The 12,875-nt window shown below is 32.0% G+C and overlaps 5 protein-coding genes across 7 annotated transcripts in view; 3 read left to right on the top strand and 2 right to left on the bottom strand.

The window, feature by feature from the left end:
• Positions 1–3,443: 3,443 nt before the first annotated feature.
• On the top strand, positions 3,444–4,654 carry LOC123679281 (probable RNA methyltransferase CG11342). The gene is made up of 2 exons (XM_045616788.1): positions 3,444–3,782; positions 3,841–4,654. The coding sequence occupies exons 1-2, from the start codon at positions 3,603–3,605 to the stop codon at positions 4,357–4,359; spliced, it is 699 nt and encodes a 232-aa protein (XP_045472744.1). The 5' UTR covers positions 3,444–3,602; the 3' UTR covers positions 4,360–4,654.
• Positions 4,638–5,731, bottom strand: LOC123679291 (chromatin complexes subunit BAP18). The gene is made up of 4 exons (XM_045616799.1): positions 5,460–5,731; positions 5,312–5,403; positions 5,141–5,239; positions 4,638–4,956 (listed from the first exon to the last, which is right to left on the bottom strand). The coding sequence occupies exons 1-4, from the start codon at positions 5,475–5,477 to the stop codon at positions 4,725–4,727; spliced, it is 441 nt and encodes a 146-aa protein (XP_045472755.1). The 5' UTR covers positions 5,478–5,731; the 3' UTR covers positions 4,638–4,724.
• Positions 5,732–5,831: 100 nt separating this feature from the next.
• LOC123679259 (major facilitator superfamily domain-containing protein 1-like) lies at positions 5,832–10,237 on the top strand. 3 transcript variants are annotated; one of them, XM_045616750.1, is made up of 12 exons: positions 5,832–5,982; positions 6,326–6,537; positions 6,591–6,741; positions 6,796–6,921; positions 6,988–7,193; positions 7,246–7,456; positions 7,538–7,754; positions 7,853–7,950; positions 8,063–8,178; positions 8,500–8,602; positions 9,856–9,979; positions 10,036–10,237. In XM_045616750.1, exons 2-12 carry the CDS (start codon positions 6,396–6,398, stop codon positions 10,084–10,086), a joined length of 1,545 nt encoding a protein of 514 aa, XP_045472706.1. In that variant the 5' UTR covers positions 5,832–5,982; positions 6,326–6,395; the 3' UTR covers positions 10,087–10,237. The 3 variants fall into 3 exon arrangements, 2 of the variants coding, with proteins under 2 accessions (XP_045472706.1, XP_045472707.1); XR_006747370.1 differs by lacking the exon at positions 5,832–5,982 and adding an exon at positions 8,692–8,792 and having other exon boundaries at positions 6,007–6,537; XM_045616751.1 differs by lacking the exons at positions 5,832–5,982; positions 9,856–9,979; positions 10,036–10,237 and adding an exon at positions 8,667–8,694 and having other exon boundaries at positions 6,007–6,537.
• Positions 10,238–10,968: 731 nt separating this feature from the next.
• Positions 10,969–12,875, top strand: part of LOC123679277 (endoribonuclease LACTB2) — a 34,854-nt gene continuing 32,947 nt past the window's right edge. Inside the window, exon 1 of the mRNA XM_045616784.1 lies at positions 10,969–11,092. The gene's annotated coding sequence lies outside the window, so the exon portion shown is untranslated. The remainder of the gene's footprint in view (positions 11,093–12,875) is intronic.
• Positions 11,733–12,399, bottom strand: LOC123679283 (protein D2-like). Its single transcript, XM_045616790.1, has one exon. It carries the CDS (start codon positions 12,323–12,325, stop codon positions 11,780–11,782), a length of 546 nt encoding a protein of 181 aa, XP_045472746.1. The 5' UTR covers positions 12,326–12,399; the 3' UTR covers positions 11,733–11,779.

Below are 12,875 nucleotides of genomic sequence, written 5' to 3'. Positions count from 1 at the left end.
CACCAAAAATATCGAAATCATTAAATCAACCCTATCAGATTCGTAATCACGGAAATATTCAGTATTTCTTTTCCAATGATCGTCTTGATGAATTATCGTTTGGATCATTCCTGACTCAAAATTCGAAAAATTGAGATTTTTTGACGAAATAATAGAGCGATCTTTTCAGAAAATGAATAAATTCCTAGAATTCACTGGATTTCCAAATGATGCTCTGTTCTTTTGTCGAGAATAAACCAAAACAAAAACCTGAAATGCACGAAGTCTGAAAGAAGACTAATCACAGAAATAAAAATTAATAGGCAATTATTCCAAGAACAAATGGTCAACCACCAGTCGTTTAATGGCTTGGAGTACGCTGGAGCTCAACTATCAAAACATTAAAAATTACCAAAGGATGAATAACCAGGCAGCAAACAGGTTTACAATCGAGCAAGATGACGCATCAGCGTAGTGCATAGGCCATTAGGCTTACCGAGAAAAAGATTGGGACAGGACCAGTTTTAACTTTTTCGAAGCGAGTTATTTCCTGAGATCTTGTTTTATTTATAATAGTAATTCCATTTTAACATTGGAAGACGCGGACAGGCCTCAGACAAGATGGGACAGGACCGAACGAGCAGATTGGAATAATCCTGTTATTGTTATATGATTCACCATTGTGGCCGGCAGGTATTTCCATCTCTTGAATCTCATGATATCTTGTTGAATCTTGCTTGATTCGTTGACCTCTAATCACTGTTGCCAGGTTGAAAATTAGGTAAGCGGAAGACATCATCGACAAAGCGGTAAATTTTAAAATAAATCCATAGATATGTCCTATCTTTACAACTGTACAATGTACAGGGTGTTTTACCGTTGCTGTTACGCTTTATTACGGTGAAGCGCTGAAATTTTCGATTTTTTCGATACAGAACCATTAGGCTCCATCAAAGCTACATTCATGAATTGTTTGTAAATACACAGGATGTACCGAAGAAGTGTAAATTACCATATGTTTTATATTGAATTTTCAGATTGCATGGAATAAATGAGTTTGTTCGAAATTTCATATACTATAATAACTACTTCCGTTTTTGAGGTGTATGGATTTTTTTAGACTTTTTTAGTTCAAATATTATTTATTATAGGTAGTATATGAAATATATCAACTGAAATGTTCATCCCAAATTTCAGGAAGATTTTGTCATCAGAAGTATCAGAACCAAAGAATTGAATTTCAAATGAACGAGCGCTAAAAAGCCTCTGCTCAAGCCTTTTCATATACAATTTTTATTAGGTAGGTACATCAATTTTCTGGGGAAACGACTTCTGTTTTTTTTTTTTTCTGTGGAAATAGTAATTTACGTAACAAGTCCGGAAAATAGGTTTTTTTTGGACGAACAGACAAAATTCCAGGACGAGCGTAAGCGAGTCTTGGAAGTCTGTGAGTCCAAAAAAAACATTTTCGGGCGTGTTGCGTACAATATTTTTTCGGCAACCGTGTAGAATAACACTATCGCTGCTGCTTTTCTTATTTTATTGCGATTGAGATAAAAAAACCAGCTAATTTTTGACAACTAATTTCATCTGAACCAACAAAATTGTACAAATCGGGCACAAAACAACTCTTCCAGGAGTTAGGTGCAATAAATTATCATTGAAAATTTATATTAACTCTGTAAATGTTGAAATCAATAAAATGTTTTCTATTCTATATGAACTGTCAGCCGTTATCTCGGTTGCTATGATCAACTATATTAATTAAAAATATACCTACCAAGATTTTCATATTCACAATGACACGAACGACGTGATTCTTTTCCGGCCTAGTCCGGGAAGTACGTATTTTCCGGACTAGGCCGGGAAATGCTACTTTCTCAGAGAAAAAGGGTCCGGGAAGTGAACACTTCCCGGACGGTTGCCGAAAAAAGTTCATTTCCCTTATCTTTCAACTATGATTAAATTAAGAACTTTTCTTATGTAACAGGCCAAGTGAAAAGTTCCCGGTCTACCATAGTAAAACACATTTTTCTGGCATAATTCGATTTTAATATTCTACATAGTTGCCTTCGAGGGAGCTACAGCGATTATAGCGATCTTTCAACTTTTCGATACCGTTTTTGTAGTACGATTTGTCTTTCGCTATTAAATAGGCCTCAGTTTCGGCGATTACTTCTTCATTGGCGCTAAATTTTTTCCAGCGAGCATTCTTTTGAGGTCTGAAAACAAGAAAAAGTCGCTGGGGGCCAGATCTGGCGAATACTGTGGATGCAGAAGCAAGTCGAAGCCCAATTCATGATATTTTCCCATTGTTCTCATTGATTTGTGACACATTAATATCTTGATGAAGCAGCACCATTTTTTTTCTTCAAATGGGGCCGTTTTTTAACAATTTCATCCTTCAAACGATCCACTAACGCTATATAATAATCGCTGTTAATGATCTGGCCCTTTTGGAGGTAATCAATGAATATCCCAGAATACTGATGCCGTACTTGCTAGCTGACTGTTGTATTTTTCCTCGCTTTGGATTCGGTTTCAAATAACAAAAGTAGCTACAGTCACGACGAAATATCTCATAAACTAATGTTCGGACCGCTGTCAAATTTTTTCATGTATCGTTTGAAGGTTGATACTAACTGAAAATCATATGGATTTAATACTAGCACCGCCATCTATGCATCAAACCGGGGACTTTTCAATTGGCTTTATAGGTACCCCATAATAAAAAGTGAAAATTTCCAGTTTTCTTTCATAAGAAAATATTGTGATGAAAAAAAATTTGTACTATCCATATTTCAAGGCATACTAGCGTAAAGAGCAATCTATCAAGAGGTGACGATAATCCATGTTAACCGCCAAGGCGCCAAAAAAGTTGTGTTGTAGATTTCGAATATAATCAAAATTCCTAAACTATGGTGAAAAATTGTATATTTAGCATAATCGTATCTTAAGAGATTTTTAATTTCATGTTTTATTCGTTTATTCCAGATATTCGTTTCCTTTTGATTTTCTCATTTCATCAGTTGATACTATAACTACACCATATCAAACTGAAATTTGATAATTCTGATGACGCAGTTATTTTCGTAGAGAGCAACAGATATATCACAACGAAACCAAAACTATTGAATTCCATTAATAATAAGCAGTGGGTTTGGTGATGTAATCGTTGAAATGAATAAAAATGCGTCATATATTCGTTGAAAATTAGGTCGGGGGCAAGTTGCGTTATTTTTTTTATTTGCTCATTGACAGAATCTCATGGCTCGAACTATACAACTAAATATTGCCATGTGATGAATCTCACGGAATTTTAGATATATCTGCTTGTCTTTGGTAAAAAATAAAATAAAAACTTTCGAAATTTTTTGGATAAAATGTCTAAAAGTACGAGTTTTAACGCCTTGATGTATGCAACACATTATACAAAATGAGCGTAACAATAATAAACAGTGCATTCAAAAACAATAGTGACATTTTTTAGAGAGTGGTTCTGTTCTGTATCAGTGTTCCGTATTCAGAAAAATAATAAATGTTTATACTCTCCCTTAGGTTCAGTGGCATATTTGCACCTCATTTCCTTCCAAAGGAATCCAAAGTTACAAGTAGCCTAAAATATGAATTTAGAAAAAGACTTAAAATTCCAAGGAAATGACCCTGGAGCTGTACGTTTCGGAAATTTTATTAACTATTACAGTTTCTATCCGCCTAACGAACGGATAGAACGTTTGCCAAAAAACATCTGGAAAACAGAAGATATAATATACCACTGCTTGGATGTCGGTTGCAATACAGGTGTAAGTCAATATTCTCATTTATCATATTGTATCACTATGAAAATTATTTCTCTTCCAGGATTTGACTCAAGCTTTCAGTTCTTTCTTATGCAGATATGGAAATCAAAATAAAATTCTAGGAATAGATATAGATCCAACACTAATAGATCGAGCTAAAGAACAAAATACTACAGATATAAAATTTGTCTGTATTGATATAATGAGTTCTGATGGGTACGACTTTATCCAAACATATCTGAATAATATTGGTTTGAAAAAATTTCAAATAGTAACATGTTTCTCAGTAACAATGTGGATTCATTTAAACCATGGTGATGCAGGACTGAAAACCTTCCTTGAACGTATGTCAAATCTTGCAGAAGTTTTAGTTATTGAAGCACAACCTTGGAAATGCTATAAGAGTGCTGTGAAACGAATGAAGAAGAGCAAAAATAATTTCCAGCATTTCCAGTTCCTTAAATATAGAGAAAATATAGTTAAAGATATAGAAGATATCTTAATACAACAATGTAAAAGAATCAAAATCACAGAAACTGAAGATACTAAGTGGGGTAGAAAGACGCTATTCTTCAGGTGATAAAATGGCATAGTTCTCATTTGGAATTGTGAATATGCTAACTGCATAATTGGAATTTGCTCTCAAAATATACACAAAGATTGTTTATTTCCTTCGTAATATGAACAAAATTTCCAAAGTGTTGAGATATTTTTATAATTTACAGTCCGTTTCTTTACCATCTCAAATGTAAAGTTGAGGCTTAATTATTATTAGGAATAATAAGTCGTCTAAAAATTAATAAATACTGACTGTATTGTATTATCTATTGGGACATAAGTTTCCATGAATGCACATAATAAAGTTATAAAATTTATTCTTATCAAAGAGAGTAATTTGTACAATAAGAAATATATCACAAAAACAAAATAAAATACATTGACAAATTAAGAAGCTACATTTTCATCTCCTCCTTCAAACTCTAGTTTAACTTCTTCATGTAAACCTTCCACATCAACTTCCGATTCTGCTGCATTCAGCATATTCAGAGTAACTTCTGATTTATGAGTCTGTGGAACTTGTTGCAACTGTAACTGGGATGTTGGAACAGAGATTTGCCTAACTGGTAGGCCTGCATCTTCAAAAGCTTTCTTCTTTAGAGCTGTTCTAATTTGGGTTCTAACATTAATAAAAAAAAATTAAGACAATGAAGAAATTGGGATAGCCTTTGACAAGAGAATGTTGATTTTGTTATAATTCTTCTAATAAAAATACATGTTATGTCTGCATAGAAATGTGCAAAATAAGAAATCAATTGAGGAATATGAAAATTCTCTTCAATTTTGTAAGAAATACAACTTACACTGTTCTTCTTTTGATATGCTCACTGAGCTGATGTAAACCATCTGAAAACTGTTTAACTACTTGACGTAACATCTCAATTTCTTCATCGGTCCATTTGCTAGACAGAATTGTTATATGAAAAGATGATAGTATAATAATGTCATCAAGTAAAAAAAACCACTTCACCTACCCTGTTGGAGAATCTGCATTTGGATGCAACTGCATAGTCAAGTCTCCCAATTTGGTGAAAGCTTGGCCAGCTGCAGTAAAAATTTCTCCAACCTGAAATGAGTCGTTTTTAAATATAATTTACAAAACTAGATCATGATAAATGTTACCTTACTAGCTGAACTCATTTTGAATTTTTAGATAATAAACAAAAACAATTCAGGGTTCAGGATAGAGATCTTAAGCACAAATAATATAAACAATAAAAACGTGATTTACAAGCCAGAAGAGCCTCTGTAATCAGCGGATTATTTACTGTGAATAATATCACGATTACTATTTTTTTATTATATGTTCAATAATCAATATTCTGTGAAGGAGTGGATATTAAAATTAAATAAAAAATATTTGTGAACATCTGAGCAGAATAACGTTTATTGTAACCATAGATCATAGTTTCATTGACATTATTGACATTTTTGTTGTTCTTGTAGAAACACCCATAGTTATTTATGATTCCTTCAGCGGCTTTTGGTGCTTTTTTGAAGAATTGTTTGAATTGAATTGATTCAATCATAAACATTTTCTGCCCATATTTACATTTTTCATGGGAAAATATTTTTTTAACCATACAATTGAGTGAAACATGATTGATCCACAGTGAATGTAAATATTATTGATATGTCAATTAAGGTAAATAAAGAAACAAATTTGTCATCAATGAAATAGATATACTATAATTGATTCAAAGTTAAAATAGCATGAACTTTAATCGGAGAAATTAGCAAAGAAATTAATTTCAAAACGCTCTATCATTATTAAATCTACCTATTTCCGATAAGATTTCCTGAAATACTTTGTCCAATCTTCTTCTATTTTGTGAATAGCATTATCATTGAATCCTTTTGTTTAAATCTGCCAAAGACTTTTATCTCATTCAAAGATATTTGAATTATCTGATTACGAGTTTGATCTTTTCTCGTTATATTGATAGCAAATATAATATATATGGTATTCTGATATCAAATACATTTAGTGGGTGGATACAGTGGTGTATGGTGAAAAGTGGAAAACACTCCTGAAAGTTAAACGAAATTAATGGTGAAATGGAGGGTGAACACTCTGAGCAAGAAAATGAAAATGTATCCTACCATGGCTCTACAACAAGTCTTCTTCATTCAGTTACTCATCCATCTGGTCTCGTTTTTCGGTTAATTGGTTTAGCCTTACTTTGTTTCGTTGGCTTTGGTGAGATAGTAAAGACAAAATTTGTTTTGTGTTCTTACTGAATGTTGTTCTAGGTTCTTACTTTTGCTATGACAACCCTGCAGCTTTACAAGATAAAATTGAAAATGCACTCAACATTTCAACATCCGAATATGTCTGGTTGTATTCAGTTTATTCATGGCCAAATGTCTTCTTAGGTTTCATTGGAGGGTTTTTAATTGATAGGTATTACACTTATTGAATTTTGAAAAAGAATATGTTACAAATTCAGAATTTCAGAGTTTTTGGCATTCGTATGGGAACTAACATATATATGGGTTTAACACTATTAGGCCAACTATGTTTCTCAACAGGTGTCTGGTTGAAAGCTTATTGGATGATGCTTCTTGGACGTTTTATTTTTGGGTATGTTTTCTTTCAACCCTAAAGTAATGAATGAAAGAAACACAAGTTTCAAGTTCCTTTTTCTAGAATTGGTGCTGAATCTCTTGCTGTAGCTCAAAATAATTATGCTGTTTTGTGGTTCAAAGGAAAAGCACTGAATATGGTATTCGGACTACAATTGAGTTTTGCAAGAGTTGGAAGCACAGTTAATTTTATGGTTATGGAAGGTATTTACAACAAAGTTGAGGAAAAATTTAAAGGCATAGACGGACTTGCTATTACCTTCTATTTGGGTTAGTATAGAAAATTTTACTGAATTCATATGCTGATAAAACTTTTTTTTAGCTACGATCACCTGTGTGTTTTCTTTTGTATGCTCATTAATTTTGGGTATTATGGATAAAAAAGCGGAACGTACTTTAAGAGTGAATGACGCTGTAATAGCTGACCCAGTGAGAATGTCTGATGTGAGATATTTCAGTGGGAAGTTTTGGTTACTGAATGTAGTCATCATATTTTTCTATGTTGCAATATTCCCGTTCTTCACTATTGGAAAGTAAGTTCGAAGAATTTTTCATATTATCATTTATTTTCACGTGTAATATAATGTAATTTATTTGATATCATGTTTTTTCAGATCGTTTTTCATGAAGAAATACCACATGAATGAATCAGATGCTAACTTCATTTGTAGTATAGTATATTTAATTTCTGGTATTGTGTCACCACTTTTAGGATTCATGATCGATCTAACGGGAAGAAATCTTTTATGGATTACTGTAGGAATCTCATATACAATTGCTGCTCACTGCTGTCTTTCCTTTTTCACTTGGATAAATCCTTACATTAGTATGGTATGAAATTTTTTAGTATTGGGTTATTTAAGTGAGAAGATTTGCAAAAAGTTATATTTCAAAGTTGTGCTAATCTAATTCCCAATTCATACTTTTAGGCTTGTATGGGTGCATCATATTCCATTCTAGCCAGCAGTTTGTGGCCTTTGATATCTCTTGTTATTCCTGAAAATCAGTTGGGAACTGCATATGGAGTGTAAGTAGCAAATTATTCTGAAGTAGCGAGAATCTCATCTCAAAATGTGTTGTTTATTTTTTTAGGATATCAATAAATAAACCTGCTTATCTCATCAATTCTTTTTTTTTAGTTGTTCTGCACTACAAAACTCAGGACTTGCAATATTCACAACTGTTGTTGGTATCATTGTTGATGCTGACCCTTCATACCTGTGGTCGGAACTGTTCTTTATTGGTTGTTTATCAGGTAAGAATTCAAAGCTATTTATCCCATTTATTGTTTGCAGTTGTGACCCAAATCAGTGAACGCCAATTGATATTACCTGACATTGAAAAGTGAACTTGAGATAAAGTTCATGATTTAAATGATAATGCATATTTGTGATGATACAAATTCAACAATGTTTATTGACTTTTTTGTACCTACATTTTTTGCACACTTGTTCTGAATATTGGGCCAATAGTCTGTGATTCTTTAATTTCGAGTCAAGAGTAGTCTTGAATAATTTTAGTCAATGTGTTTTTGTTAATTTGATAATTAAATTTTAATTTGTTTATGATTTTTTAGTTGCATTACTAGCTGCGCTGGTGTTGCTTGTATGGGACTTCTGGCAGAATGATGTATTGAATATGACTCCGAAAGCTAGATTGAGACATCAACAAAGGATGGTGTAAGTATTTCAGTAGAAAAATGGTGGTCCTTAATCTTAAGAATAACTTGCATGAATCTAACAGTTTATTATTTTAATATTATCATTAGTAATGGCTCAAGTGGGGAATTGGTATGGAGGAGTCCTTCAGCTTTTTCTAATTTGATTTTTTTGAAAAGTGTGGTTGTAGATTCCTCGATTAGTGATAAGGGTAAGTTCAAAGGAAGTGATCAAATTGTTCCTGCTTCAACAAACTTATCATGGAAAATCCACTTCGAATTTTCACAGCTCCATTACCATTTCTTTCATTTATACATTTAAAAATTATCAAATGTAATAACAGCATGAAATAATTTAATATTGGGTCCAGGTGAAGGGTAAAAAAAATCTCATAAAATATCGTCCATACCATTTTCATGCTTGTAATTATAAGTAAAATAGCATTCAAAATAGCTTTTTACAATTAATATGCATTTTATCTATGTCACTACATGATATGTCAAAAAAGTACTATGAAATGGTCAATGAAATGCAAGATAATCCATTTCATGTCAATGAATTAATTAAAAATCGCAAACACACTTAAAAAACAATTAGTATAGGAAATTTGTTTTAGAATATCGTCAAAATGCCACATTTAAACTTTTCATTACAATAAAATTTTAATTACCTAAAATAAAAATGGAAATGGGCATTTAAAATTTAATGCGTTTAGTTTCCATTGCACTATATGGCAACAACGACTGCAGATTACCTGGATAGAGAAGGATATCAAAACTGTTACGTTGATTAATTAGGTTAACTTCAGCTGTCATATCATATTTTGCATTGGATTGGTTGTACAAGCTCCCAACTTAGGCGCTGTTGTCACTTTGTGTAGCCGTAACGAAGGGATTCAACCATTTTTAGTTATAATATGTTTGAAAATTTACATGTATTTCCTATAACCGAGAACTTGTTTTAAACTAAGGTATTTTTAAAAACTTAATTCAAATAGTTTCTGTAGGTAATTTGAGAAACTCATCAATGAAACCTATTATGAAAGAGTTTAAATTTGCTTTAACAGTCATTTTGAGGAGAATTTCCAATTGAATAACATGATCCTCAAAAACAGTGCGAATTACATTAATACAGATTTGAACAAGCATGTAGCAGTTCCTAAACTTACGTCCTTTAATAATTTATTTCTGGTACTTTCTTGACAGAATCTACATAAAATAATGGAACTTCATTTCAAATTATGTCTTATATTTCAAATATTAATTTATTTCTAGGGCCGCCCAGGTTTTAGAAAGGGAAAAATTAAATGTACAGAGTTCCCAGGATACTAGTAGTGAACTTGGTGAAAATTCCAATTTTTATATAAGAAATAGGTACCTGTCAAGAATAGGAGCTCAGGTAAGAATGAATTCCTAATCCTCAAAAATTTAAATTAATAAATAATTTTTTTTCAGTTACCACCATCCTATAATCCAATTCCAAGGACACTTACATATCTGAGATAACCTGGAATACTCTGTCGTGATATTGATCTGTACAAAATCGTGATATCTAGATTTAAGGCAATTTTATACTTTAGACTATTTTTTTAAGAATATGATGTCAATTGCTCTTTTTGAATTATGCTCAATTTATTCAATAGATCTCTTGAATATATTAATATGTAATTTATTTTGTGTGATGTCATATGTAAAATATTTTTGGTATGTATATATTAGGAATATAATTCATCCCCTAATTTTTCAAATGAAAAATATTTATTTCATCTAATTATGGGGCCTAAAAGAGATGGTTTTTGTATACTATTCTTTTATCGGATTTTAGAAAAATATGTTTAAAATAAATTTAGTGAATTTTAAATGAAAAAAGTTTTAGTTATTCACGAACCTTTTCGTAATATTAAAAAAAAAAACAGAATATTTCGAATTTCTTTACATTGATCGTGCAACTTGCAAATACTAAAAATAAAAATGAAATATACATTTTTAACAAAATTTAACAGTTTTTATCATACGTATCAGGTGAGATTAAAATATCTTCTCATCAATAAGAATTTAATGAATATCTATGGACGGCATTAGAAAACCTTGTATTTCCTTCTGAAATCACAATAAAATTTCAAAAATTCAACTCCGAAACTATAAGATCAAGGACATACCTAATAGCGATAAATTTCCCCAATTTCATAAATATATGTGTTGCCAATTTTTACAGAAATAATTTTTTAATTTGATTTTTTGCCTTCAAAACAATTGGGAAAGATCGATATTTGGGTTATATACGTTCCAAAATGTAAACTGAAATTATCGAGGAGGGTTGAATATTTTTTACTTGAATGAAGTGTTCATCATCGGAAATAAACCAAAATTGAACGTAAAATGCTTTCGGTCCGTTCCTGTATTTATCCCAGTCACATGACGGTTGTCATTTTTGTCAGCTGATTTGCCTGTATGAAAAAGTTGTTATTTTGTTTAAGTTTCCAATTTTCTTGTTAATTTTCCAGATTTCTTGGTGAGTTTGATTTGTCAAAAAAGCTATGATTTACCTAACTAAGTTGAAGGCAGACAATCGTATTATCAATATCAAATAGCATCACCACTATTAATCTGGTTTTAGTAGGTACGAATGGCAAGATTATGAAATTACTCTGGGTATTATCCTCATATATTGAGATTAGCATTAATGGATATACACATTTTTTGTTTTACCGACACAAAATGAGAACTATTTATCGTTAATGTGTACATCTGATAAGTATTTAAAATGCCGCAGTGATAAATAATTCAATTTTGAGAAGTGATTAACACCTAGAGAATTGATGACGAACACTTAGCTAGTCGGGAAATTGATTCTATCAAAAACTATCTTCTTGTGGTTGATCTTGATGCTCCAGCAGAGATTATGGTATACCGAGATTAGTGAAATGAGATGTAGACGAGAGAAAGTACTTGGGATTGAAGCCTTCTAAAGGGACAGGATTAATTAATATTATATAAAGCACATATTTTTTATAATAGTGAGTGATTTTAGGAACTCCAAAGTCAAAGCACCTAGACCTTGATAGAATCCATAGATATAGCACCAGTTATGTTGATATAGTCTAAGATAGAATCAGAATTTCAGTTTGAGTTTACTCATTGAAATAAAAGCAAACGTATTTAGCACTTTATTCCTTAAGAAAATGATTGAAAAACCAAATCAATGATTAGGACAAAACTCCAACCTTCTGTACAATTTTGGAACATAATCGTCCCATTCAGATAAAAATATATTTCCTGCAACCGCTTGTCCTAGATTGTATTTTCTTGCAAAAGCCTTGTTGGAGAATCTGGCCCTTCCAAAAGCGCTATATCTGGATATTTTCGCTTCCTCCACCTTTATTTTTTCTCTTTGTTTAAAAACCAGAATGACATAACGATGCAATCCTGTTCCTTTGGGAGGACCTGCTCCTATGTAACCAGCTACAGTTGTTCCACCTTTGACCCTATTGATAGGTGCATTTATAACCAACCAGTGCAAGAACTCTCTGAACCTGTGGTCGTTCCTACTTGGGGCATCAGGGTCGATCATACAAACTGTGTATAAGGCTGTTTCATCATTCAACCATTCCAATTCAGGAACCAACTTAACAGTTTTTGGCCTCAAAACGTCGCCAGGTTTCAATAAGCGTCCTTGAAACTTAACTTTTAGAACACTTATAGGTTCCTCGTCCAATACTTCGGGTATCAAATCTAACTTATCCATTCGTAAAATTGAGTTTATTTTATTTAGGTGTTTTATAAAGTTTCTTCGGACTGGAAGTGAGTCACAAGAAATTTGTTGTGACATTTTTGTCACTAGAACCAAAATTTTGAGGAAAAGTCAAAACCAATTTTTAGTTTTGAACACTCCACCAGTGTCCACATTTTTGAAAAATCATGCAATAAATATGCAGCGGTATATTTATTGCATGATTTGAACCCGGGGTTGTTAAAACCGAATGAAATAAGTAATATTACATACATAAGTAATATACATAGAAAGTTTTCTATGTATATTAATATGTTCGTATTTCAGACCATTCTGAACATATTTGTTGTCGTGTCTGTCTGCCTTTGTGTCCGCAAATCCATGTAACAGCCACAACTTCTCCAATTCTCATCTGATTTTAAAGGAATTTGGTATAGGTATCTGATTTACCATTTGAATTTCAACTTTTCAAGCCATAGTGTGCGCTTGAGCATGCGTAAATGTGAAAAATAAAAATGGTTCCATAGGAATTCTTTTGATTATGTGGTGCGTGTTGCGCATTATA

This window comes from Harmonia axyridis, chromosome 4, assembly GCF_914767665.1.
Source record: "Harmonia axyridis chromosome 4, icHarAxyr1.1, whole genome shotgun sequence".
Lineage (NCBI taxonomy): Eukaryota > Metazoa > Arthropoda > Insecta > Coleoptera > Coccinellidae > Harmonia > Harmonia axyridis.
The sequence above is the reverse complement of the archived record's forward strand: the minus strand, read 5'-3'. Positions and strand labels throughout refer to the sequence as shown.

Bases quoted from the DNA above. Each gene is read 5' to 3' on its own strand.
- LOC123679281 (XM_045616788.1), top strand. From the start codon at position 3,603: ATGAATTTAGAAAAAGACTTAAAATTCCAAGGAAATGACCCTGGAGCT. The intron at 3,783-3,840 runs GTAAGTCAATAT...TTTCTCTTCCAG, and splicing joins ATGTCGGTTGCAATACAGGT to GATTTGACTCAAGCTTTCAG.
- LOC123679291 (XM_045616799.1), bottom strand. The intron at 5,240-5,311 runs GTAGGTGAAGTG...AATTCTGTCTAG, and splicing joins AATGCAGATTCTCCAACAGG to CAAATGGACCGATGAAGAAA. The intron at 4,957-5,140 runs GTAAGTTGTATT...TATTAATGTTAG, and splicing joins CATATCAAAAGAAGAACAGT to AACCCAAATTAGAACAGCTC.
- LOC123679259 (XM_045616750.1), top strand. From the start codon at position 6,396: ATGGAGGGTGAACACTCTGAGCAAGAAAATGAAAATGTATCCTACCAT. The intron at 6,538-6,590 runs GTGAGATAGTAA...ATGTTGTTCTAG, and splicing joins ACTTTGTTTCGTTGGCTTTG to GTTCTTACTTTTGCTATGAC. The intron at 7,951-8,062 runs GTAAGTAGCAAA...CTTTTTTTTTAG, and splicing joins TTGGGAACTGCATATGGAGT to TTGTTCTGCACTACAAAACT.
- LOC123679283 (XM_045616790.1), bottom strand. From the start codon at position 12,325: ATGGATAAGTTAGATTTGATACCCGAAGTATTGGACGAGGAACCTATA.